The following is a 25,595-nucleotide window of genomic DNA, read 5'->3' on the forward strand; positions in this document are numbered from 1 at the left end:
CCGTAAGGATTGCTGTTATTTAGTACATTTTGAAATGCAAAGCTGTTCCGGTAAATGCTGCTGGCTTTTTCATGGGCACTGTGTTTCTTGGGCATTATGACTCTAGTACCTGCCATCCAGTGGAATGAATATCTGTAGGTAGTTCCTCCTTAGGTATGGTTCATTAAAAAAAAAATAATGTGCTTCCATAGTCAGTTATGCCTTTTTTTATAAAAGAAGACATTATTACATGATTTTTGAAGAATTTAAAGCATACATTTTCAATATATGCAAGTATTTATATAAAATTTATATAAAACTAAATGTAAATTAATTATAAATTATAGAGTAATTAAAGTATAAATATGAATACCTAGATGGAAAAAATAACCTTATTTTCTTAAACTACAGGTGTGATTTTTTTTTTTTGATTTGATTGATCTTTGTCACTTGTTTCTACCTTCAGGAAAACTTAATTTTTCTCACCCAGGGTACTTTCAAGTGTAGAAATCTTGGTCACTTTGGAACTGTCAGACTTCTAACTTGGACATTAAAAATTACTTTTTTCTTTTTAAGTAGGATTCCTTTTTAATACTGTGGCTTTGCCCTGTACTTAGTTCTCACTGACTCACCAAGTGGTTTTTTCTATGGTTAAGAACTAAGGAAGCTTGTTTCCATGATGACTCTGCTCTTTTCCTGTTTTTATTAACTTACTCATTTAACTTATGTATCAGTCTTAAATTACACTGATTGCTAGAAAAAGATTTCTTTATCATAGCTGCTAGTTTATAATCTGATAAAAGCTATTAATATTTGTGTCTTAAAAGGACTTTCTCTTTTATTTTCAAGTGAACATATAATATATACTATATATATGTATATAGTGTGTGTGTGTGTGTATATGTATATATCAGAATAGTTTATAAGTAAGATGAATAAATATCCTCGATTTGTTCTTTGAAGTATTTAATGTAGTTTGTTTGTTATTCTTTCCAGTATTATAGTTTCATCTCTGGAGGAACACAGTAACTTAAAGTGTTAGAAAACGTTTCTGTGAAGGACTAGATGGTAACCATATAATCTATGTCACAACTACTCAGTTTTGCCATTATGGTGCAAAATTAGCCATAGACTATATAAATCAATGAGTATAGCTGTATTATAATGATACTTCACTTAGGGACATTGGCATTTGAATTTTATATAATTTTTACATGTATTGAACATTATTATTTTGATTTATTTTAACCATTTAAGAATATAAAATTAGTTCTTAGCTCACAGGCCATAGTTTGCCAATCTCTGCTTTAGATAATGGAGACTTTAATTTTTTTTAATAAGGTATATAAAAAATAGGAAATCATCCTGTGTGTTCTTCCTCTTTTTTTCCAAGTCACTTGTTCTGTGATACCAATAGCTCAGTCCACAGTAACTCTCATCAGATGGCCTCAGATCACAGTGACACTCTTCTCTAGCTCCCTCACCTCTGGCATCTTTGTTTCCTTGCCTCACCTAGACAGGTATATTTAGACTCACCTTTTCTTTTCTCTCCCAGGGTTGTAATTGTAGGATCATTAATTCTCTCCATTCATTTTATCTTTCATTTCTCTTCTAAATGTTTCATTCCTTTTCCCCACTACCTGCAATAATATAATTGTTACTCTTTTCTTCTTTAATGAACATAACAGTGCAGTGTTTTTCTAAACTGTTGAGACAAACATTTGATAAATTATATTTTGTGGTTATATAATCCCATTATACATTAAGATAAGCATGTTAAAGTTATCAAAAATTTTGAGCAAAAAAAGAAAATTTAATTTTAATTCAGCATTTTCCAACTTCTTTAACTGTGGAATTCACTTGAAACTGCCTATTATTTTCTGTTGCGCACATGTTGGAAAAGCCATACTACCATAGTAAAGTCTAAGTTCGTTTTTAGAGATGGGTAGGACTCTTTGCCCTGCATATACTATGGAGGAAGTATAGGGGTTTTCAGTTCATTCATGAAATTACAAGTCAGTTCTTAAATCTGTATGAAATCAATGTGTATGTGAATGTAGGTGATGATTTAGAGAAGAAACAATACCGGATGTTTTAACATTGTATTATTGTGTAAGATATATGACAGGCTATGATTTTTGACTATTCAGCATGAAAGTTAGAATTATAATCAACTTTAATAGAAAAATATAAGTCAAGATATGGAGTCAATTCAAATATTTGAGTACTTTTTGTTTAAAATATCATGGATATACAATCTTACAAAGCTTTCACATGAACAACATTGTAGTTTTAATATTCACCCATATTATCAAGTCCTCACCGCCCCCCCCATTACGGTGATTATCAGCATAATAAGATGCTATAGAGTCAAAACTTGTTCATGCTGTACTGCCTTTCCCGTGACTTACCTATATTGTGATTGATACTTACAGTGTGCCTTAATCCCCTTCTCCCTCCCCACCTACCCTCTCTAACCCCATCTAATATGTAACCACTAGTCCCTTCTTGGAGTCTATGAGTCTGCTGCTGTTTTGTTCCTTCAGTTGTTGTTATACTCCACAGATGAGTGAATTCATTTGGTACTTATGTTTCTCTGCCTGGCTTATTTCACTAAGCATAATACCCTCTGGATCCATCCATGTTATTGCAAATGGTAGGGTTTATTTTCTTTCTATGGATGGATTATATTCCATTGTGTATGTATATACCACATCTTTCTTATTCATTCATCTATTGATGGACACTTACGTTGCTTCCATTATCTTGGCTATTGTAAATAGTCCTGCAGATTAAAGATGGTGGGGTGAGAGGTGAGACAGAGACCTCCTCCCAAAACCACATATAATATGAAAACCTAGTTAATGCAACTAATCCTAAAATAACAATGGGAAAGAAGCTATGCCACACTGCATAAACCTGGAGAAAAGAACAGACCTCACGGAACAGGGTAACATACCAAAGCAGTAATCCAGCAGGACCCAAGCCCTTCCACCACCCCAGCTTACAGGCAGGAGGAAGAGAAATGGAGTGGAGTGGGGGTGGAGGCCTAGGACTGCTGAATACCCAGCCCTTGAGATCTGCTCTAGGAGCATAAGCCTACATTACATGGTGCTCTGGAGATTCATGGGACTGGAAAGCTAAGACAGGTGGAATACTTGGAGAGACTGAGATTCCAGCCTCTTGTGGAAAACAGGGATCCACATCCAGCTGCTCTGGGAGAAAAGAAAGGCAGGCAGTTTGAGAGACTTCCTAACAGTTTGAGAGGGCTGCTAAAAGGGCAAGGATAGCACAGAGCTTGCTGATCAGGGAAAAGGACAGGTAGACAAAATTGTCCAGGCACACTGTGCCCAGCAGGTTGGAAACTTTCAGGATCCTCGGGCTCTCCATCCCCCTGGCTGGCCCCACAGTTCTGAGACCCCCCCACCATGATACACAGCCTTCTGTACCTTCTTCCCAGCTGACACCAGATCATAAACTGGCTGCTCCCACCATTGCACCAGGCCAGCCAAGGGCAGCCCCAACTACAGTAGCTACAAGTGCACAGCACAGAGGCATCTCCCTGTGTGCTTGGCCCACTGGCACTGGCAGTACAGCTGGGAAGCAGGAAAGGCGTCTTTACTCCTGATGGGCACCAGCGCCGCTGGCCATGATGCCCTCCATTGCTTCAGGGGCTGAGCAGCTGCAAAGAGTAGAGCTTCTGGGCACTAGAGGATGCCACATACAAACATGAAATTTCAAAGGAACCTGGTTCGAACCCAAATCCCACAAACACCAGAATAAGAGCCAAGTGAAACTGATCTCATCAGTCTTCCTGAAGGAGATTTCAAAATAAACATCATAAACATGCTCACAGCAGTACAAAAAAATACTCAAGAACTAAGGGAATAACTAAGGGAACTTCAGGAATAAGATTCAATCATTAAAGAATACAGTATCTGAAATGAAACATATAGTTGAGGGATTTAAAAGCAGATTAGATGAAGTAGAGGAGATGGTAAATGAAATAGAAATTAGAGAAGAAGAATAAAAAAGTTGAGGCATAGAGAGAAAAAAGGATCTCTAGGAATGAAGGAATATTGAGAGAACTGTGGGACTAATAGAAAGGGAAAAATATTCTCATTATAGGGGTACCAGAGGAAGAAGTGAGAAAAAGGGATAGAAAGTGCCTTTGAGGCGATAATTGTGGAAAACTTCCCCAATCTGGGGAAGAAGATACTTTCAGGCCATGGAGGTGAACAGATCTCCCAACACAAGGTCTCCCCAAGGAAGACAACACCAAGACATATAATAATTAAAATGGTGAAAGATCATGAATAAGGATAGAATATTAAAAGCAGCCAGAGAGAGAAAAAAGATCACCTACAAAGGAAAACCTATCAGGCTATCATCAGACTTCTCAACAGAAACCTTACAGGACAGACGGGAGTGGCATGATGTATTTAATGCAATGAAGCAGAAGGGCCTTGAACCAAGAATACTCAACCCAGCAATTTTATCATTTAAATTTGAAGGAGGGATTAAACAATTTCCAGATAAGCAAAAGCTAAGAGAATTTACCTCCCACAAACCATCTCTACAGTGTATTTTTGAGGGAGTGCTATAGATGGAAGTGTTCCTAAGGCTGTAGCTGTCACCAGAGGAAAGAATACTGCAGTAAAGAAAGTAAACAATGAATTACTAAGCAGATGTAAAATCAAATGAACTACTCCCAAAGCCAGTCAAGGGATAGACAGAGTACGGAATATGATACCTAATATATAAAGAATGGAGGAGGATGGAAAAGGAGGAGAAAATAACCATTTAGATTGTGTTCGTAATAGCATACTGAGTTAAATTAAACTGTTAGATAGTAAGGAGATTATCCTTGAACCTTTGGAAACCACGAATCTAAAGCCTGCAATGGCAATAATAGGGAGAAAAAAGCAGGAGTTGCAATACTTGTATTCTTCAAAACAAAGAAAGTCACAAGAGACAAAGAAGGGCATTACATAATGATGAAGGGATCAGTCCAACAAGAGGATATAACCATTATAAATATCTATGTTCTCAACAGAGGAGCACCTACATATGTGAAACAAATACCAACAGAACTAAAGGGGAAATAGAATGTAATGCATTCATTTTAAAAGACTTCAACACACCATTCACTCCAAAGGAGAGCTCAACCAGACAGAAAGTAAGTAAGGAGAGAGAGGCACTGAACAACACACTAGAACAGATGGACCTAACGGACATCTACAGAACACTCCACCCAAAAGCAGCAGCAGGATACACATTCTTCTCAAGTGCACATGGAACATTTTCATAAATAGATTATAGACCTGGCCACAAAAAGAGCCTCAGTAAATTCAGAAGGATTGAAATTTTACCACCCAGCTTCTCAGTCCACAGAAGTATGAAATTAGAAATTAATTGTACAAAGAAAACAAAAAGGCCCATAAACACATGGAGTCTTAACAACATACTCCTAAATAATCAATGACCAAATAAAAACAGAGATCAAGAATATATGGAGAGAAATGACAAAAATAATTCAACACCAGATAATCTGTGGGATGCAGTGAAGGCTATGCTAAGAGGGAAGTATATTGCAATACAGGCCTATCTCAGGAAAGAAGAACAATCCCATATGAACAGTCTGAACTGACAATTAATGAAACTAAGAAAAGAAAAACAAATGAGACCCAAAGTCAGTAGAAAGAGGTACAAAATAAAGATTAGAGCAGAAATAAAATTGAGATGAATAAAACAAAAGCAGGAGCTGGTTCTTCGAGAAAGTAAACAAAATAGATAAAGCCCTAGCCAGACTTACCAAGAAAAAAAGAGTCTGCACACATAAACAGAATCAGAAATGAGAAAGGAAAAATCACTACAGATATCACCAAAATACAAAGGATTATTAGAGACTACAATGAAAAATTATCTGCTAACAAACTGGATAACCTAGAAGGAATGGGCAAATTTCTAGAAAAATACAACCTTCCACAGCTGACCCAGGAAGGAACAGAAAATCTGAACAGACCAGTTACTAACAATGAAATTGAACTGGTAATCAAAAAACTACCTAAAAATAAAACTCCTGGACCAGATGGCATCACCGCTGAATTTTATCAAAAATTTAGTAAAGACCAAATACCCATCCTCCTTAAACTTTCCCAAAAAGTAGAAAAGGACGGAATACTTCCAAACATTCAATGAAGCCAATGTCACTCTAGTACAAAAACCAGGCAAAGACACTACAAAAAAAGACAACTATAGACCAGATTTTGATAAAAATCAGCAGTGAAGCCATCTGGGCCAGGACTTTTGTTCTTAGGTAGTTTTTTGATTACCAGTTCAATTTCATTGCTGGTAGTTGGTCTGTTCAGATTTTCTGTTCCTTCCTGAGTCAGCATTGGAAGGTTGTATTTCCTAGAAATTTGTCCCATTTCTTCTAGGTTATCCTGTTTGTTTACACATACTTTTTCATAGTAGTCTCTAATAATTCTTTGTATTTCTGTGGTGTCCATAGTGATTTTTCCTTTCTCATTTCTGATTCTGTTTATGTGTATAGACTCTCTTTTTTTCTTGATAAGTCTGGCTAGGGGTTTATCTATTTCATTTATTTTCTCAAAGAACCAGCTCCTGGTTTCATTGATTCTTTCTATTGTTTTATTCCTCTAGATTTTATTTATTTCTTCTCTGATCTTTATTATGTCCCTCCTTCTACTAACTTTGGGCCTCATTTGTTCTTTTTCTAGTTTTGTTACTTATGAGTTCAGACTGCTCATTTGGGATTGTTCTTTTTTCTTGAGATAAGCCTGTTTTGCTATATACTTTCCTCTTAGAACTGCCTTGGCTGCATCCCACAGAAGTTGGGTTTTTAGTTGTTGTTTTCATTTGTCTCCATATATTGCTTGATCTCTGGGGTTTTTTTTCTTTGGTCATTGATCCATTGATTATTTAGGCTCATGTTGTTAAGACTACATGTGCTTGTGGGCTTTTTTGTTTTCTTTGCATAATTTATTTCTAGTTGCATACCTTTGTGGTCTGAGAAGCTAGCTGGTACCCTTTCAATCCTTCTGAATTAACTGAGTCTCATCTTGTGGCCTAGTTTATGATCTATTCTGGAAGTTGTTCCATGTGCACTTGAGAAGAATGTGATGCTGTGCTTTAGGTGGAGTATACTACAGATATCTTTTAGGCCCATCTGTTCTAATGTGTTGTTCACTGCCTCTGTCTCCTTACTTATTTTCTGTCTGGTTGATCTGTCCTTTGGATTGAATGGTGTGTTGAAGTCTCTTAAATGAATGCATAGCATTCTATTTCCCCCTTTAGTTCTGTTAGTATTTGTTCCACGTATGTAGGTGCTTCTTGTTGGACTGACCCTTTTATCACTATGTAATATACTTCCTTGTCTCTTGTTACTTTGTTTCGAAGTCTATTTCATCTGATGCAAGTACTGCAACTCCTGCTTTTTTCTCCCTATTATTTGCATGAAATATATTTTTTCCATCCCTTCTCTTTTAGTCTGTGTATGTCTTTGGGTTTGTTGTGTGTCTCTTATAAGCAGCATATAGTTGGGTCTTGTTTTTTTATATGTTCAGTACCTCTGTGTCTTTTGATTGGTGCATTCAGTCCATTTACAGTTAGGGTTATTATCAATAGGTGTGTACTTATTGCCATTTTAGACTTGATTTGTGAATACCAAAGGTTCAAGGACAGCTTCTTTATTATCTAACAGTCTGTCTTAACATGCTTATTACTCTATTTCAAACTCAATCTAAAGGTTCTTTTTTTTTTCACTCCCCTTCTTTTCCTTCTACCTCTACTCTTTATATATTAGGTGTCATATTCTGTACTCTTTGTGTATCCCTTGACTGACTTTGTGTTTAGTTGATTTTATTTTGTATTTGCTTAGTAATTAATTTGTATACTTCCTTCACTGTGGTTTTATTTCCTCTGGTGACCGACAGCTCTTTAGCCTTTGGAGCACTTCCATCTAGAGCAGTCCCTTGAAGAAACCCTGTAGAAATGGTTTGTGGGTGATGAATTCCCTTAACTTTTGCTTCTCTGTAAATTGTTTAATCCCTGCTTCAAATTTAAATGAGTATCTTGTCAAGTAGGGTATTCTTCATTTGAGGACCTTCTGTTTCATTGCATTAAATATATCATGTCACTCCCTTCTGTCCTGTAAGGTTTCTGCTGAGAAGTCTGATGATAGCCTGATGAGTTTTCCTTTGTATGTGACCATTTTTCTCTCTCTGGCTGGTCCTTGTCCTTGGTCTTTGCCATCTTAATTTTTATATTTCTTTGTCTTTTATTCCTGCGGTTCCTTTTTTGGGAAATCTCTCCACTTCCATAACATGAGAGACTATTTCCTTCTCCAGATTGGGGAAATTTTCAGCAATTATTTTGTTAAAGAGGCTTTCCCTTTGTCTCTCACTTCTTCTTCTGGTGCCCCTATAATGCAAATATTGTTCCATTTTGATTGGTTTCACAACTCTCTTATTATTCTTTCATTCCAAGAGATCCTTTTTTCTCTTTGTGCCTCAGCTTCTTTGTTTTCTCTTCTCTAATTTCTATTTCATTACTGTCTCTTCTTCCTCATCTAATCTACGTCCAAATCCCTTCATTGTATGTTTCATTTCAGATACTGTATTTTTCAAAGTTTCTGTCTCTTTGTTGAAGTCCTCCCTGATAACTTGGATATTTTTCTGTAGCTCTAAGACCATGTTTATGACTTTTATCTTGAAATCTTTATCAAGTTTCGTGATTTCAGTTTCATGGAGCCCTCTTTCTGGTGTTTTTGCATGTGATTTTGTTTGGACCAAATTATTTTGCTGTTTCATATTTCTAGTGTTTCCTGTGGAATAATAACTTTGTGTAGGCAGCACCCTCTTGCCCAGAAGTTCTCCTCTCTGGAGCTGCCGAGTACCTGCCACAATGGTGGGGGTCAGAGGTCAGAGGAATCAACCCCTGCTTAGAGGAAAGAGCTCTCTCCTGCTTTCCAGCTGTAAAGCCTGCCACCCTGCCAGGTACAGTGGGTGGTGCTTGCAGGGAGGAGCCTCTGTGCTACACCTCTGTAGCTGCAATGGGCAGGGCCGTTCTCCAGCTGGCCTGGTGCCATGGCATTGTGGCAGGTGAGCAGGACTTGTGCCTGCTTGGAGGAAGGAGCTGCAGGCTGCATATTGCGGTGGGGCCCTCAGGGCTCCTTACCAGCCAAGGTTATGGAATGTCTGAAGCTCCTGAGAGTTTCCATCCTGCTGGGATGAGCATCCTGGGATTGTTTTGTCCACGTTTTTTCTTGAGCAGAGTTCTGTGTAATCTTTGTCCCTTTAGTGCCCTTCTCATTGCTGGAAAGTCCTTCAAACTACATACCTTTCTTTTGTCCCTGGGGGCTGGTAGTGTGTGTACCTGTTCTCCAATAGCAGCTGGAATCTCAGTCTTTCTGAGTATTGTTCCTGTCCTTGTTTTCCAACAGCACTAATCTCCAGAGCACCATGTAATGTGGGTTTGTTCTCCCAGGGCAGATCTCAAGGGCTGGGGTGAGGAAAGGGCTTGAGTGCCGCTGGTTCACAGCGCTTACCCTGCTCCTTTTCTGTGAGGTCTTCTCTTTCGCTCAGATGTAGGCAGTCTGTTCTGCAGTCTTCTGGTTGCTTTTTCAGGATTAGTTGTATTTGCTGTATTTTTTTGTTTTATGTGATTTTGGGAGGAGGTTTCTGCCTCACTTCTCTCACCACCATCTTTTTCCTCTTCTTTTGAGTACTTTGTAAAGCAAAAGATGAGCTATTTTCATTGAATAAATTCAGTTACCTTATCAGAAACTTAGGATATAATTAATTGCTTACAGTGATTTTATAACTTAAAACAAGTACCATTATTTATGTTTGATTACAGTAGGCATGTAGATCTATCCCTCAGTGTGTATATAAATAACGTTTATCATAAGCATATTTCATTTTAAGAAAACCCCCTTATCAGTACTTAGAATGGGTAGAAAAATAGCCCATAGTGTACTTTTTACCTTATCCTTAACTTGTGGGTCTTTACAGAGGATGCCTATCATACCTGCTGGACTCAGGCTATAGCCAAGGAAAAGATAGATGCAAGTCAGTTACTTTCGAAGTCCAGAGCACTGCTGTACAAGGAAAATTCTGTAAGATGGACATGGTTTATATGCTTGCCATTCATTACAGTAGCAGTTAGCCATGTGTGCCTATTGAACACTTGAAATATTTCAGTGGCTAGAATATAGAATTTTAGATTTCACTAATTTTTAATTAAACAGCCACTGTGGCCAGTGGCTACCACATTTGGTAAGCACAATCGAGACAAATTTCATCAGTCCCAATATTTTAAAATAGGATTTACTTATGGAAAATTAGGTTGCACATTTTTTCATCCTTAAAAAAGTACTCCTAATACTGTGGTTTTCAATTGTACATTTAAAATACTTCATTTTAATTAAAATTAATATACAGATATTTTTAGGATATTCTTATAATAATACAGTGTTTTATTTGTAATGCCTATTTTAAAATACATTTTTCTTACAGATAATGAAAAGTATGAAATTATTAAGCATGATATTCTCCGTGGAAAGTCAGTGCCACATTACGCTGCTATCGAACCTGATGGGAATGGTCTAATGATTGTCTCCTACAAGTCCTTCACATTTGTTCAGGATAGCCAAGATCTTGAAGAAAACAAGGATGAAAACATGTCAGAGAAAATCAAAGGTAATTTTACTTTTAATCTTCATAAAGTTTGTGTACATTTCTGTATATACCCACTTATGTCTGGTTTGTCTTCCTGATTACGTGTTCTACCAAGGCAAGATAGGTGATTAATTTTTTATATTTCCCAGAATAGTCTTTTATAAAATGTACTACCTAAGCAGTGTGAGCTAGCTTAATTAGATAATTCTGTGATTACCAAAAATGTTTTTAAAAAATCTGTGTTAGCTTATTTGATGAGATGTTTAATAAATATTTATTGAATGATTAATACTGTCTATTTGTTTGCAGTTGAGAACCAGCATGTTAGTATTGAAAATGTTAATCTTTAAAATAAACTAAACTCTTTACATTATATACATATATGAATGTACATGTTTTTATAGCTTTTGTACTAAACTGAAGGAAATTCCTTGAGAGCAGAATTACTAAGTTTTTCCTGTGTCAAATGAATGAACATAGATGTTTTAGAATGTAAAGCATAACAAAGACTTTAGAAGAAATTTATATTTATATACAAAGAATATTTATTCTTCTAAACCTATTCAGAAGAACATTTTTCTATAATCATTACCATTCATATTTTTGATGTTTATAACCAGAGTAGCATATTTTACCTAACAGAAATTTTCACATTATTGAACAGTTATATATATTATTCTTTGAATGCACCTTTTTTGTTAAACAATTTTTAATTATATAAAATAAAAACTAGTTTCACTATTTTTATGTTTATAGCTTTCTAAATAATGAATTATTTGAAAAGTATTTGAAAATATTAATGTAGTAAGTATTCTTGTCCATTTGATATTGTCATATGACGTAATAATAGTATTTGCTTTGAAAGACAGAAATGCACTCAGCACAGCCAACAATTGAGAAAATTATTTAGATTCTTGTATACTTTAAGTGGAGAGAGGATTAAATAATTCTAAATTTTTTCCCTTTAGTCTGTTTATATGGCTTTTAATTTATACTAAAAGCTCATGTGATTTGCAGACTCCTCCTTCTCCCGTATCTAGAAGAACTTAGCACAGAGTGATTATTATGTATAAACTACCTTGTTAACTTTTCTGGTAGACAGAAGGATGAATAAAACAAATTATTTGCTTTTAGTTATTTTAAGTTACTTTAGTTATTTTAATTATAGTTATTTTAAGCTATAGATCAAACTTTTTCAGTGAGTTTATATTAAAAGTACTTCTAAAGGCAAGAGAGAAGATCTGAGAAGGTGCTTAAAGGAATGTGGTGCAAGCTAGAAATTAGCCCAAAGTAACAATTTCATTTTGAAAATTCATGCATTATTTTATATTTACTTTATAAACCTCTTTGTTAAAATAAGTTGTTTTTTATTTTAAAATTTTTATTGGGATATATACAAAAAATGCACAAATCTTAATGTACAGCCTGATGAATTTTGGCATGTGTGTACATTCATGTAACCATTGCCCTGATGAAGATACCAAACTTTCTAATTTTTTTTCCTTCACCTGTTTCACCCATTCTTCCACCCACTTCCCGTTTGGTACCTACCAGTTTGTCCTCTGTGTTTATAGGTCCATTTCAGTTTTGTTTGTTTGTTTTCTAGATTCTACATAAAAGTGAAGTCATATTGTATTTGTCTTACTCTAACTTACTTAACTTGGCATCTATTGATAGACCTTTAGGTTTTTCCCTTATTTCAGCTGTTGTAAATAATCCTGTGATAAACACAGCAGTGCATGTATTTTTTCAGAATAGTGATTTTTTTTTCTTTGGATAAATTCCCCGAAGTGGAATTGCTGGGTCAGATGGCATTTAATTTTTTTTTTTGAGAACCTCTATACTGCTTTTCATAGTGTCTGCGTCAACTTGCAGTCCCACCAGCAGTGTAGCAGAGTTCTCTTTTCTCCACATTCTAACTAGTGTGAGATGACATCTCACTGTGATTTTCATTTTCATTTCCCTGATGATTAGTGATGTGGAGCATTTTTCCTTGTGTCTCTTGGCCATCTGTTTGTCTTCCTTGGAAGAATGTCTGATCGGGTCCTCTGCTCATTTTTTCATTGGGTTGTTTTTTTGATGTTGAATTATATGATGTATCATTTGGATATTAGCCCCTTATTAGACACAATAATTTGCCAATATATTCTCCTATACAGTCAGTTGCCTTTTCATTTTGTTGATGATTTCCTTAGCTGTGCAGAAACTTTTTAGTTTGATACAATTACACTTACGTTTGCTTTTTTTTTTTTTTGCCTTGGGAGAGACATCCAGAAAAAATTACAAATGCTGATGTTCAAGAGTTGACTGCCTATGTTTTCTTCTAGGAATTTTATGGTTTCATGTCTTATATTTAGGTCTTCAATCCATTTTGAGTTTATTTTTGTGCATGTGTAAGACAGTGATACATTTTCATTCTTTTGCATGTGACTGTCCAGTTTTCCCACCACCATTTATTGAGGACACTGTCTTTCCCCATTGTATAGTCTTGCCTCCTTTGTCATATATTAATTGGCCATGTAGGTGTGGGTTTATTTCTAGGCTCTCTTTTCTGTTTTATTGTTGTATTTATCTGTTCTCATGTCAAACCATATTGTCTTGGTGTAGACCTCTCTGGGGTCATCTTATTTGGGGCTTTTTGTGGTTCCTGGATCTGATGTCTGTTTCATTCCCTAGGTTAGGGAAGTTTTCAACTAATGTTTGTTATGTAAGCTTTCCACCCCTTTCTCTCTTCTTCTGGGACTCCTATAATGCAAATAATGCACATACTAGGATGTTTGATGTAACCCAGAGCTCCCTTAACCTATCCTCATTAAAAAAATTTTTTTTCTTTCTCATGTTCATCTTAGATGCTTTTCATTATTGCCTACCACATTGCTGATCTGTTCTTCTGTATCCTCTAGTCTCCTGCTGATTCCCTCTCATGTATTTTTATTTCATTTATTGTATTCTTCATCCCTAATTGATTCTTTTTAGATTTTCTATCACTTTGTTGAAATCCTCCCTGAGCTCATCCATTCTTCACTCAAGTCTGGTGAGCATCTTTATAACCATTGCTTTGAATTCTTTATCAGGTAGATTGATTAAGTCCATTCCGTTTAGTTTCTTTTCTGGGGTTTTTTTCTTGTTCTTTTTTTTGGAGCATATCCTTCTATTTCTTCATTTTGTTTGACTTCTGTGCTTGGTTCTATGAATTAGTTAAAAGGGTTATCTTTCCCAGTGTTGAAAGATTGTTCTTGTGTGGAAGGATCCCCTGGTCCACACTGTATGTACTAGGTAGTCTTGGCTGTCTGGAGGCCGAGTGAGTGTGAGATGGGTGTGTCCTGGTATCTCTGATAGGTGCATTTGGTTTGGTTGTGGCAGGGGTCAGGAGGCTGCCTCTGTCACGTCTAGAACCAGTGTGTTCACTCTGACTCTGCTCTTGTGTGCACAGTGTGCATGGGGAATGTAAACAGTGGTGCTCACCTTGTTCCTGCTGCACTAGCAATGTGCAGGGATAATGTAAATTATATAGTTCACCCTCTTTCCATCTGCACTAGCAATGTGTGTAGGGTCAAAAACAGTGGCGCTTACCATGCTCCTGTTTGCACTAGCAGGGTTGGAAGACTGCAGGCAGTGGTGCTCTCCAGCACCCCCAGTCGTGGAGAGAGTTCCAGCAGTTCCTCTGCAAAAGGGTTCAAACCCTCCAACTACACAGCTTTTTTTCTGTGCCCAGGGAGGCGAGTCTGCACTCCAGTAGCTCGGTGATAGCCATCCCTACTCTAGGGCCGCCCTGGGGATGGGACTCCCTGCATTGCCATGTTTCTGTTTCTCCTACCGTTTTTAGTGGTCCTTGTACCTCTCATTGTGCAGTTGTTCACTTGGGCCACTCTTCTTCATTGCTTTATGTGTAGAAATAGATTTGGTGTGTATGTGGGAGGAGGTAGACCCAGGCTCTTAATACACTGTCATCTTGGACCAGCCTCCTAAAATAATTTTTTTTTTTAACATCAAGTAAAAGTGACCCTTTCAAGAAGAGAAGATACACCATTCTTACGCTATATGTTTGAGCATATCTAGTGCCCTCAAAGTTTTTACATAAAACAGTACCAAAATAATAGACTAGTAATACTCCACATTTATTGAGAGTTTATATTTAATAACAGGATTGATACCATATGTTTTATGTGCATTAACTCATTTAAATCTCAATAGTCCTATGACGTATGTAATAGTCTGTTATTGCACAAATTAGGAAAACGAGAGATAAAGTTGCATACCAAAATTAATAAATGTGCTGGCATTCAGACCCAGGACAAGTCTGGAGTACTACTTTCTAATCCCTATGTTGTATTCCTTCCTGATGGAGAGATCAATGCTTAAAGATGTCATTAAGCAAATATTTATTCTTTTTGCTTATTTTTTCTGTTTTTCTTACTTCCATGATTATAGTATAATGAATCTAAAGATGCTTCTTTAGTAACTGAGTTTTAGAATACAGACCTAGGAAGTAGAGAAGGTGAAGGGAGAATTCTTTTACTGGGACTTAGACATATATCTGACTGACCTTGAATATCCTGTGAGATTGCTTTCATACAACAAAGTTGTGGGTTAGAATACCCAATACCTTATGAGAAATGATGGACAAGGGTTTCAGACAGTGGTTTATGACATATTTGGTGTTCTTTTGGACTAGGAATCCTGTGTGTGTATGTGTGTGTATCAGTGTGTGGAAGGGGAAAAGGAAGAGGGAGAAGAAAGAAAGGAGGGGAGCTGGGAGGCAGGGAGAGGAAGAATGGAGTGAAGAATTGCCGTCATTGTTATTTTATGAGTGCTTATCTCTTGGAGCATTAGATAAGCCTGGGAGAGGAGAATGTCAAGTGCAATTGCTATAACTCCTTAAGTGAAAATTCCCCAAAGAGATCTGTGTCTATTTGTTTAAAATTACTTTTTTGTGAAATAACTAGAAAATATGCCAAGATTCCTTTGGATAGGTATTCTAATCTCTAATTTTGTATGTTTATAATCTTCTATTTTTTTATTACATAATGCCTCTTTCTTTTCCTAATAGAACCTCTGTATTTCTGGCAACAGACTGAAGATGATTTGACAGTAACAATACGGCTTCCAGAAGACAGTACAAAGGAGGATGTTCAAATACAATTTTTGTCTGATCACATCAGTATTGTGCTAAAGGGTCAGAGGTTTTTGAAGGGAAATCTCTATTCTTCTATTGATCAAGAGAGCAGTACATGGATAATTACAGATAATAATAGGTATTTTTATGGTTGTATTTATAATTTTATTTTTTATTTTATCTTTTCTTTTTACCCTTTATTTCTTTGAAAATGGTTGAGTAAATATTTTCTTGTGCCAGTTAACCATTTACATTTCTTTTGTAAATTGTGTTCAGCACACACATTTTAAAAATACATAATAAATTTGACTTCATCAAAACAAAACTTTTCTGTGTATCAAAACTGAGAATTTCCTCTCTTCTGAAGACACTGTTAAGAAAACAAAAGAGGCAAGCAATGAACTGGGAAAAAATATTCCCAGTACTAACTTCAAACAAAGGATTTCTCAATATATAAGGAAATCCTACTATAAATTCATAATTAAGCAAAAACCCAATTTTAAAAATGGTCAAATGATTTGAATAGACACATTTAGAAGATACAGTTGGTTAGTAAGCATGTGAAAAAATATTCATCATTAGTCAATAGGCAAATGCAAATTAAACCAGATGAGACACAAATGCATGGCTAAAACTAAAATGAATGATTGCATCAAATGTTGGGGAGGATATGGAGCGTCAGCAGCTTGTGCATTGCGTGGAAGTGAAAAGTGATAGAATCACTTTGACAAACTGTTGAGCAGTTTCTTATCGGCTAAACATACACCTACTTTGCAACCCAGAATTTCTACTCCTAGCTATTTTATCCAAGAGAAATGAAAACATATGTTAAAAAGTAAAACAAAGCTCCCCTTCCCTGCCCTCAACCCCCAGCCAAAGTTTGTAGTAGTATATTCATAGCAACTTTATAACAGCCAAAAACCAGAAACTCAGATGTTCATGATTCAGGGGAATGGATAAATAAATGTGGTGTATTCATATAACATACTGCTACTTTGCAATTAAAAAGAATGAGCAAGCTACTGATAAACACAACAATATGAATGAATCTCAGAAATCTTATATGTAGTAAAAGAAGCCAGAGGTAAAAAAAGTACACACTGTGTGGTTCTATATATGTGGAGTTCTAGAACTGACAAAAGTAATCTATGGTGATACACATCAGAATAGTGATTACCTCTAGGGTGTAGAGGAATTGACTAGGAAAAGGCACAGGGGAACTTTCTGGACGGCTCAGTATCTTCATTGAGTTACACAGATGGTGGGTGTTTATCAATATCAATGAATTCTACACTTAAGATCTGTGGTTTTTGTCTATAAATTACACCTCAATAGAAGGAGTATGTTTTAAAAAAAAAGGGAAAGGTTAAGTGTCTTATAAGACTATAATTCTCTGTCCCCACTACCAAGCTTCTTTGTAAATCTTTTGTCTTGGACACTTCACTCCCCAGTCATTGATTCTGTGATGGGTTAATGAATGGTATTAGACCCTTAATTTTTAAAATTGTCAAATTTGGTTGGAAGTGGTTAAAATTAGATATTTTTATTCTAAATATAATTATTGATTAGTTTTGATTAGTATATGACCCATGTGACTTTTTGATATGAGTCTAAATCTAAGAAATATATATCTAGTTAAAAATTCATTTTAAGCTTTAAAAGATGTTCCTAATTCATTTTATTAATGGATAAATGTGGTGACTTGTAACTTTTAACATGTTATTTTTTAAATTTTCCAAAAGGTTCTTTAAAAAATACTTTGTATCTTCTTATATTCTATTTAAACATTTTATGTGTGAGAGATTTGAAGATAGTGTTTGTTTATAAATTGGCAGACCAACTAGAACTTGTTAACCTAAGTCATCAAGTAGTAACCCAGCAAAGGTCCAGGAGACTAGCTGGACCTCATGCAAATAGTTTCAACACTTGATACATGAGCATAGACTATTGTTTTTCCACTAAATTTGAGGTGATGACTATTTTATGTTATGAAAGATAATTACAATGATGTGTAGGTGGTGTCATTAGTTTAAAAACAAACTCTTTTCTGTACTTGATTAAATTATTCATGTATCTCATTTTCAATTAGTTGATGTTCCCTCTCACTTTGGAGGGATTTGTTACATAATCTGCAGTTTTTATGTAGAGCATTGTATGTTCCTTTTGCTTAGATAGTAGGATATGATACTGGTTTTAAAAAATGTAAAAATGCAGTTGTGCAACTCAGTTGACTTAAGTTTGTACATTTTATAGATGGTTCAGAAATTCTTTATAACTGGTATTGTATGAACTCTAAGTTCTTTAGGTAGCAGCTTAGAACAGTATTTATACATTCTGGTCACTCGGTGAAAATTCTTTAATAGTTACTTACATATATTGTTTTGGAGAGGCAGAAAGTGTAGTGAAGAACATGCATGGACTTGGAGCCAGGGTGCTTTACTAGGTAGCTCTTGACCTTGGCAAGTTACTTAACCTCTTAGTGCTTTTTTTTTCCATATTTGTAAAATGAAAATTTAAGTGGTACTTACTTTATTTGGTTGTGATGAGCATTAAATGAGTTAAAACATGCAAAGTGCTTCAGAGAGCACCTGACATATAGGAAGCACTAGGTAAGTATGAATTGCCATTATTGTTATTATCATCATAATTATGTTCATCATCATCATTATCAAGATTAGCTTTCTCCTTAAAAAAATACTAAATCTGGGCATTACTGATTATGGTGGTAATTTTTAATGCTAGTGGTAGGAACTCATTGCACAGAAAAGATGTAATTTTGTATAGTCTCTTTAAGTAGTTTCAGAAAATTTTAAAGTGCTGTAATTAATTCATGAGGTGGTGATAATAGCCTTAAAAAAAGAATAGCTAATAAGTTTTCATGTTCTATTTGATAATTATGATAATAGTTATTACTGGGTTCTTGCAATTGTTTGCTTGCACTTGTGTTCCAGGGTATGGGTTATTATTTCATGTGTGTACTGAAGATAGCACATGAAAATGGTTGCTTTGCTATGGAACGGCTAGCACCATCCCACTCTTCTCTGTATTACAGCTGTAGCTGCTCCTAAAGGAGCTTTAATTTCCCTGCCTATTCAGAAGGTACATAGGCGACTTCTATCCTCCTTTCTGTGTCCACAGTCTGCCCTGACTCAATTCTCTCTCCCTTTCTTGTTGCATCAGATGTTAGTCTCAGTATTTCTTGATAGGACCTTTTTAGTACATTAGGAATTTATATTTAATAGCGTAAATGTACAGAATTAGATTTTAAGGTGATAGAGACCACATTAACAACTTTTCTTCCTGTATTACCAATTTTTTTCTTGTTCTTACATTGCTTTTCAATTCTTTAAAATTGTGTTTTAAAAATTAACATTTGTATTAATTTAACCTGCCTGACGTTTGCATTAATAATCATATATTGGCTACTAGTTTATGAAGATAATATTGATGGCTCTGCACACAATGCGGTACCTTTAGTTGTGAGCCCTTTCCAGTTAACTTATATGCCCACCCCCACCCCAACTGCCACTTACCAAAACCACCATTCTCCAGTGAAATATCTCAGGTCCATGCTACTTGCACTTCTGTTATTTAAATTTGGTAACATGCTACACACCTGGACTACAATACTTTCTGGGTGGTTGTAAACTCCTCCCAGTCACTTCTCTCATGAAGCCAGCCATTTGACACCATTTCCAGTGGTACTTGTTTGTTCACTAAATCTAAATGCAAAACTAGAATGAACAAATTTTTGGTAAAACATCTGGACACGAAAGGAGTAATTTCTATGGAAGATTCTTCTGTTTCGTATTCATTGTATAATTTGTATAGATGCTTAATGTAACATTACTTTTCTCATTTAAACTTCTAGCTTGGAGATTTCCTTGATTAAGAAGAACGAAGGACTGACATGGCCAGAACTAGTAGTTGGTGATAAACAAGGGGAATTTCTACGAGACTCAGCCCAGTGTGCTGCAATAGCAGAACGTTTGATGCATTTGACCTCTGAAGAACTGGTGAGTACTTGTCATAGGAGTGTCACTTTCCAGGAATCTGAAAGTGTTGTATGAGGATTATGTCATGTTTTTCAAACATTATTTTGCTTTTCCTAATGTAAAAGACATATATTAGGTACTGCTAAGTTCTGTTTGATTATGGATTAAAATTCTAATACTCATTCATTCTTACACTATGTGAATACATATATAAATGTGTGGTCATGTTTATACAGGTTGGGTAGGCATGTATGTGTGTACTTCTCTCTTCCTCTCTCGCACTACCTCTTCCTCCCTTTCTCGCTTTTTCTCTCTTATATCTCTATATGGATATATGGATATATGGATAGATATATAGCTGTAGTCCTTAGAAGAATCAATTAACCAGTGCTGGTAGGGACAAAATATTATTTTATTCTCTACCTTGCTAATAATCTACTCACCATCATTTAAATTCTCTAGATAATCGTGTGTGTATGTGTGGAGTGAGAGCACAAATAGGTAAATTATTTTTGACAGATTAATTCATTGTAGTGATTGCAGTGACAATATATTCATTCAACAATGAAATTATGTTGAATGTGTTCCCAACTCTTACAACTTTTAAGATAATGTTAGAATTGTGAACATGTAGCAGTACAGCAGAATTTCCGTTATATGTTCATTCACTAAAAATTTGATCAGCACATGTAAAATGTCTGACTTCTTGCCATCTGGAATTATAGCAATGAAGAAGACTATATGAAGAAGTATTTATATTGTAGGATTAGTTGCATCTCAAAATAGAAAGGAAAGAATATTGGAACTAAACATCTCTGTCAAAAGCAAACATGGTCAAAATGGAGAAAACAAGTTCATTTTTTCCAGCAATAATTGAAAACTGCAGGAATCACTGGAATTCATATGTAGGATTATGAAACTTTGATTTCATAGCCCTGTTGTTACAACAAACCACATAGACTGCATTGTTTTATGTTTATTCATTCAGCAAATCTTCACTGTGATAGGGCTCTGAGCATATTAATAGTGATTATAGTGGGGCTTATTTGAGAATAGTGGTGTATATGAGTAAGTTGTTTGTTTGAAACACCACCAGTGTGTGTTACATTTTGAAAAAAACATAAAATCTTGTCATCTGTAACTAAGGCAGTTCTATGTTTTTCTAATCTTTTTATTTAACCATACTGTATTGGTTAAAATCTCTAAACTATGTATAAAATGGAAATGGGGAATAGTAAAAGCAGACATTCTGGCCTTGTGACCCAGAGAAGAAGAATATTTCACTATTAAGGATGATGTTACTATGTTGAGAAAATTTCCTTCTATTCCTAGTATATTGAATTTTTATCCTGAAAGGCTCTAGAATTTTATCAAATGAATTTTCTTCATTTGTAGAATAAACCCCACTTGGTCATGATGTATTTATCCTTTCTACATATTATTGATTTGAGTTTGTTGATATGTTATTGAAGAGTTCTACATGTATGTTTGTGAGGAATATTGGCCTAAATTGTTTTGTTTCGTTTTGTCTTTTTACTCTCTTAATCCAGTTTTGGTATCTAGGTATAATACTGACCTAATAAAAAAGAGAAGTGTTTTCTCTCTTGTTCTGTTTCTGAAGGAGATTGTGTAGAATTGGTGTTATTTCTTGTGTAAGTGTTTGGTAGAATTTGCTAGTAAAATTATCTCGACTGGGGTTTTCTTTTTTGGAAGATTTTTAAATGTGAATTTAATTTCTTTAATAGATACTAGATACAGGATTATTTTGGGCATCTCTTTCCATTGATTTTTTTATTTCAGGTTCCAGTTTTATACATTTCTGTTATTAAATTATTGTTTTCTCCCTCCCTTCTGCTTACTTTGGAATTATTTTGCTCTTTTTTTGGGGGGGGAAGTGAAAACTTAGATGATTGATTTTTTTTTTGACCTTTCTTTTTCAATGAAAGCATTTACTACTATACGCTTCCTGTTAAAGGCTACTTAGCTGCATTCCCCTAAATTTTCAGCCTGTTCTGTTAATCCCATTAAGGATTGATTTTATTTGATTCTGGATTTCAGGGTTTCTTTACATGGCTGATAATTATTCCTGTTCGTTCTTCCTCCTAGGGCACATCTTTCATGAATCTCTACTGAAAGTTTGAGATGTTTTCCAGGGCTTCTTCTCTTAAGTGGGCCCTAATCTGTAATTTCTATATCCAAGCAGTTTGATAATATCCAGACTCAGCTTCCTAGCCTTTTATCTGCTGCTATCCACTTGTCTTTTTCAACTCAGTAAGTGGTACTAGGAGAGCAGCATTACTAGGAGTCTCAGAAGGTTCTCTTCTCTGCTATTCCCTTTTCTCTGTAATCTTGTCCTGTTCAGTATTGGCTGCCTTGATAGTTCTGAACTTTTCATTTTTGCCTTCCTATCTCTGACATAGAGATAATTGAAAGGGGAAGGGAGGGAGGGAGGCCTTCTGTAGTCTTGGGACATATGTATCTTCTTGAGTCATTGTGAGTCACAAATGACTTGAGTCACTAATTGCTGGGATTGCCTTCAGCCAGCCATAGCAACCAGAATTATTTCCATTGATATTTAGACTGGAGCAGACAGCTACAGTTAGGTGGCTCCATATCCCAGCTGGGACATGGACAGATTTGGTAAAACAGATCCTCTGTAATTCCCAGCTATTTAGTTTCGTAGACTCTCTCAGTTCATTTTATTAAGTTCTCAATAACATGACTATATTTTGGCAACTAAGTGTGTGGACATTTGGTCAGTTTGTAGAATTGTATTTGTTACATACATGTGTGTGTGTAATTTATCACTTAAGTGTCGTGACCCTGTGAGGGATATGACTACACAGTGATTCTTGAATTCAAGCAATAGAACACATTAAAATCATTTTAATGATTCTGTCTAGCTCCACTTTTGGCTTTTAAGTTACACCTCTGTGTTTTTGTTTGAGTGTGTGTGTTTAGTGGTTGCTCTAGAATTCATAGTATACTTTTTTTTTGTCACACCTTTTATATTTGTTTCAGAGTTTCTGGGTCTTTTGTATTTTTTATCCCCAGTCTTTTTCTCTTTGCTCTTCAGTTTTGGAAGCTTCTGTTGTTTTCTGAGGCTTAGATAGATATGTTTTTTATTGAGGCACATATAATACAATCACAAATCTTAGTGTGCAGCTTGATGTATTTTGACATGTGTATACATTCATGTGACCATTGTCCAGATCAAGATATCAAACATCTGTAACATCACCATCTATCTTCAAAAAAGGTATCACTTCACTTACAAGAAATTTATAATGTATTCCTATTCCTCCAACTTTGTATTTTTTTAATACATTTTATGTTTACATGTTAAAACCTTAATAATATACATTAGTACTTTAACTTTAGTTAGTTCTCTTTTAAAAATATTTAAAATGTGGGGAAAGAAATCATACTGGTCATTTCCTCAGTGCTACATTTGTATTGATTCAGATTTCCATCTCATTATTTTTCTTGGCTGAAAAACTTTTGACATTTCTTATAATAAAGGTTTGCTGGATAAATTCTCTCATCTTTTCTTTGTCTGTAAAAATACTTGTTTTTTCTTTTTAGAACTATTTTTGTTAAGTATGTGTTACAGTTTTTCCATTTTTTAGAACTTTAAATATACTCAGTTTCTGATTTGCATAGTTTCTGATGAGAAGTTGGCTGTCATGTGTATCTTTGTTCTTCTGTTCATAATGTATTTTATTCTTTGTCTAACCTGTTTAAGGTTTTTCTCCTTATTACTGCTTTTCCACAGTATCATCATAATGTGACTTGCTGTGATTTTTTTTTAAGTATGTTATGCTTGGATGTCTTTGACCTTCTTGAATCTTAAGATTATACTTTTCATATTTTTTTTAATTGTCCACTATTTTTTTAATAAATTTTCCATTCTTCCTGCTCCTTCTAATTACTTAGTATGTTAGACCACTTGATATTGTTCCATCGGAAATGGGGTTCTGTGTTTTTACTTTTTGTCTTCTCTATTTCATTTTAGATAGACCTTATTACTATGTTTTGAGCTCAATTGGTCTTCTGTGGTGTCTACTTAAATGTCAATCCATCTATTTTGTTTTCCATTTCAGATACTGTACTTTCATATCTACAAGATCAGTTCAGCTCTTTTATATTACCATATCTCTCTCAATGTGTTCATGTTTTATATCTTTGAATATGTTTATAATAGCTGTTTAAATATCCTTTTCTGCTGATATTGTCATTCTGTCATTTCTATGTCTGTTCCTGTTGATTTGGTTTTTATTGATTATGGGTCTGAAACTTAGTTCTCATTATTACTATAATCTTAACAATTTAAAGTATGAACATGATAATCCATTCTCTTTTTGTTGTTTGTTTATTGAGTTGTTTCATTTTCTGGTCTAAGAATCCAAATCCAGATAAAGAAAAACCCCCTTGTAATGCTCAAGAGTTAGAAGAATGTGATGTTTTCTTTGAAGAGAGCTCCAGTTTATGCAGATTTGATGGAAATACATTAAAAACTACTCATGTGGTAAGTTCTTAATAGTGGTACTTTTATTCACAGATGTTCAGATATAACTTAGATGAGATGTTAATTGATTGACCAATGTATGTTTTTCAAAGATGGCTTGATTGGCAGTTACTGGGTAGCTGTGATATAAACCTCATTATTTTATAAAATATATTTTCATATCACCACCCCCAATAAAACAATATTGTGTTATTTTGGTACTATTTTTTATCTTTCAGTTGGCTTCTTTCTGTTCAGGTTTTTATATACATTTGTGCCTGTAATATATAGTAGCATTGTATTTTTTTCATTCAACATTATGACATAGTATTTTCACATGCTGTTTCAAACTCTGGTTTAATGGTTGGATTATACTATAATGATATTGTTGGTTTTCATGTGTATTAAAGTTATTGCCTATTGCATTGCATCATTACCTGCCCCTTCAGTTTTTTATTTGATCTTTTTAGTTGGTGTGCAAGATATAGGTTGTTTTAATCTGTGTTTTTTTACTATTGACTATTTCTTGCATTACTTTTTTTTTTTTTTGTGAAGAATTTTTTTCAAATAAATTTCATTTCTTTGTTATAGTGTTTTTAAATTGATTTGTGTGACCTGTTAGGAACTTGGAAAACCCTAGTATATCAAGAGATGTAAGTCGTTCCCTCCTCTCCTTTGCCCCTCTCTGACATTTTGAAATATTTTTATTAAACTCCTCAATTTATCTGGGATTTTTTTCCCTCTTTCTCTCTCTGGTATATCATAAATATATACATTGGGTAATTTTTTCTCCAAAATTGTGTTCTGTTCAAAAGCTTTGACAGGTATGAATCAAGATACTGAAGAATGTTGCCTAGACTTGTTTGATAAAGTCACTATATTCCAAGGTGTGGTCTTCAGCTTTGTAGGTATAGATTTTTTTTTTTTAATTTAGAACTTTATTAGATACTCTTGCTTAGATGATTCATTAAGCATTGCTTAATATATATAACCAAGTGGATGTTTCATATAGTTTTATACATGAGAAGGGTCTCTACAGCAGATCAGTGACTGATTTGGAGCTCTGCACGTACAAATTAATTGTCTTATCACTAAAACCAGAAGTGTTGGGGCATTAGGAGTCTCCTCTAAGCAAAAGCAACAGATTGGGGAGAATAATTTGGTCTTAAAATTGTTTTTAGACCTCTCAGTCATTAATATATGATTTAAAGTCTATCTTTTCAAGAAAACTGTTGGAAATTTCTGCCAAGCATGGCCTAGTGTGTTTTTTGTCTTGAAGAGGTTTGAAGGGAAAG

At 34.9% G+C, this 25,595-nt stretch overlaps 1 protein-coding gene across 3 annotated transcripts in view; it reads left to right on the plus strand.

Annotated features, from left to right (window-relative positions):
• The window catches only part of NUDCD1 (NudC domain containing 1), a 73,530-nt gene that overhangs the window by 29,431 nt on the left and 18,504 nt on the right, over positions 1–25,595 (plus strand). Inside the window, exons 5-8 of one of the 3 annotated variants that reach the window (XM_036876251.2) lie at positions 10,521–10,703; positions 15,730–15,937; positions 19,670–19,814; positions 24,196–24,321. In XM_036876251.2, coding sequence (XP_036732146.2) covers positions 10,521–10,703; positions 15,730–15,937; positions 19,670–19,814; positions 24,196–24,321 — 662 coding nt within the window. The remainder of the gene's footprint in view (positions 1–10,520; positions 10,704–15,729; positions 15,938–19,669; positions 19,815–24,195; positions 24,322–25,595) is intronic. The other 2 variants (XM_036876252.2, XM_036876254.2) reach the window with 2 other exon arrangements.

This window comes from Manis pentadactyla, chromosome 3, assembly GCF_030020395.1.
Source record: "Manis pentadactyla isolate mManPen7 chromosome 3, mManPen7.hap1, whole genome shotgun sequence".
Taxonomy (NCBI): Eukaryota; Metazoa; Chordata; class Mammalia; order Pholidota; family Manidae; genus Manis; species Manis pentadactyla.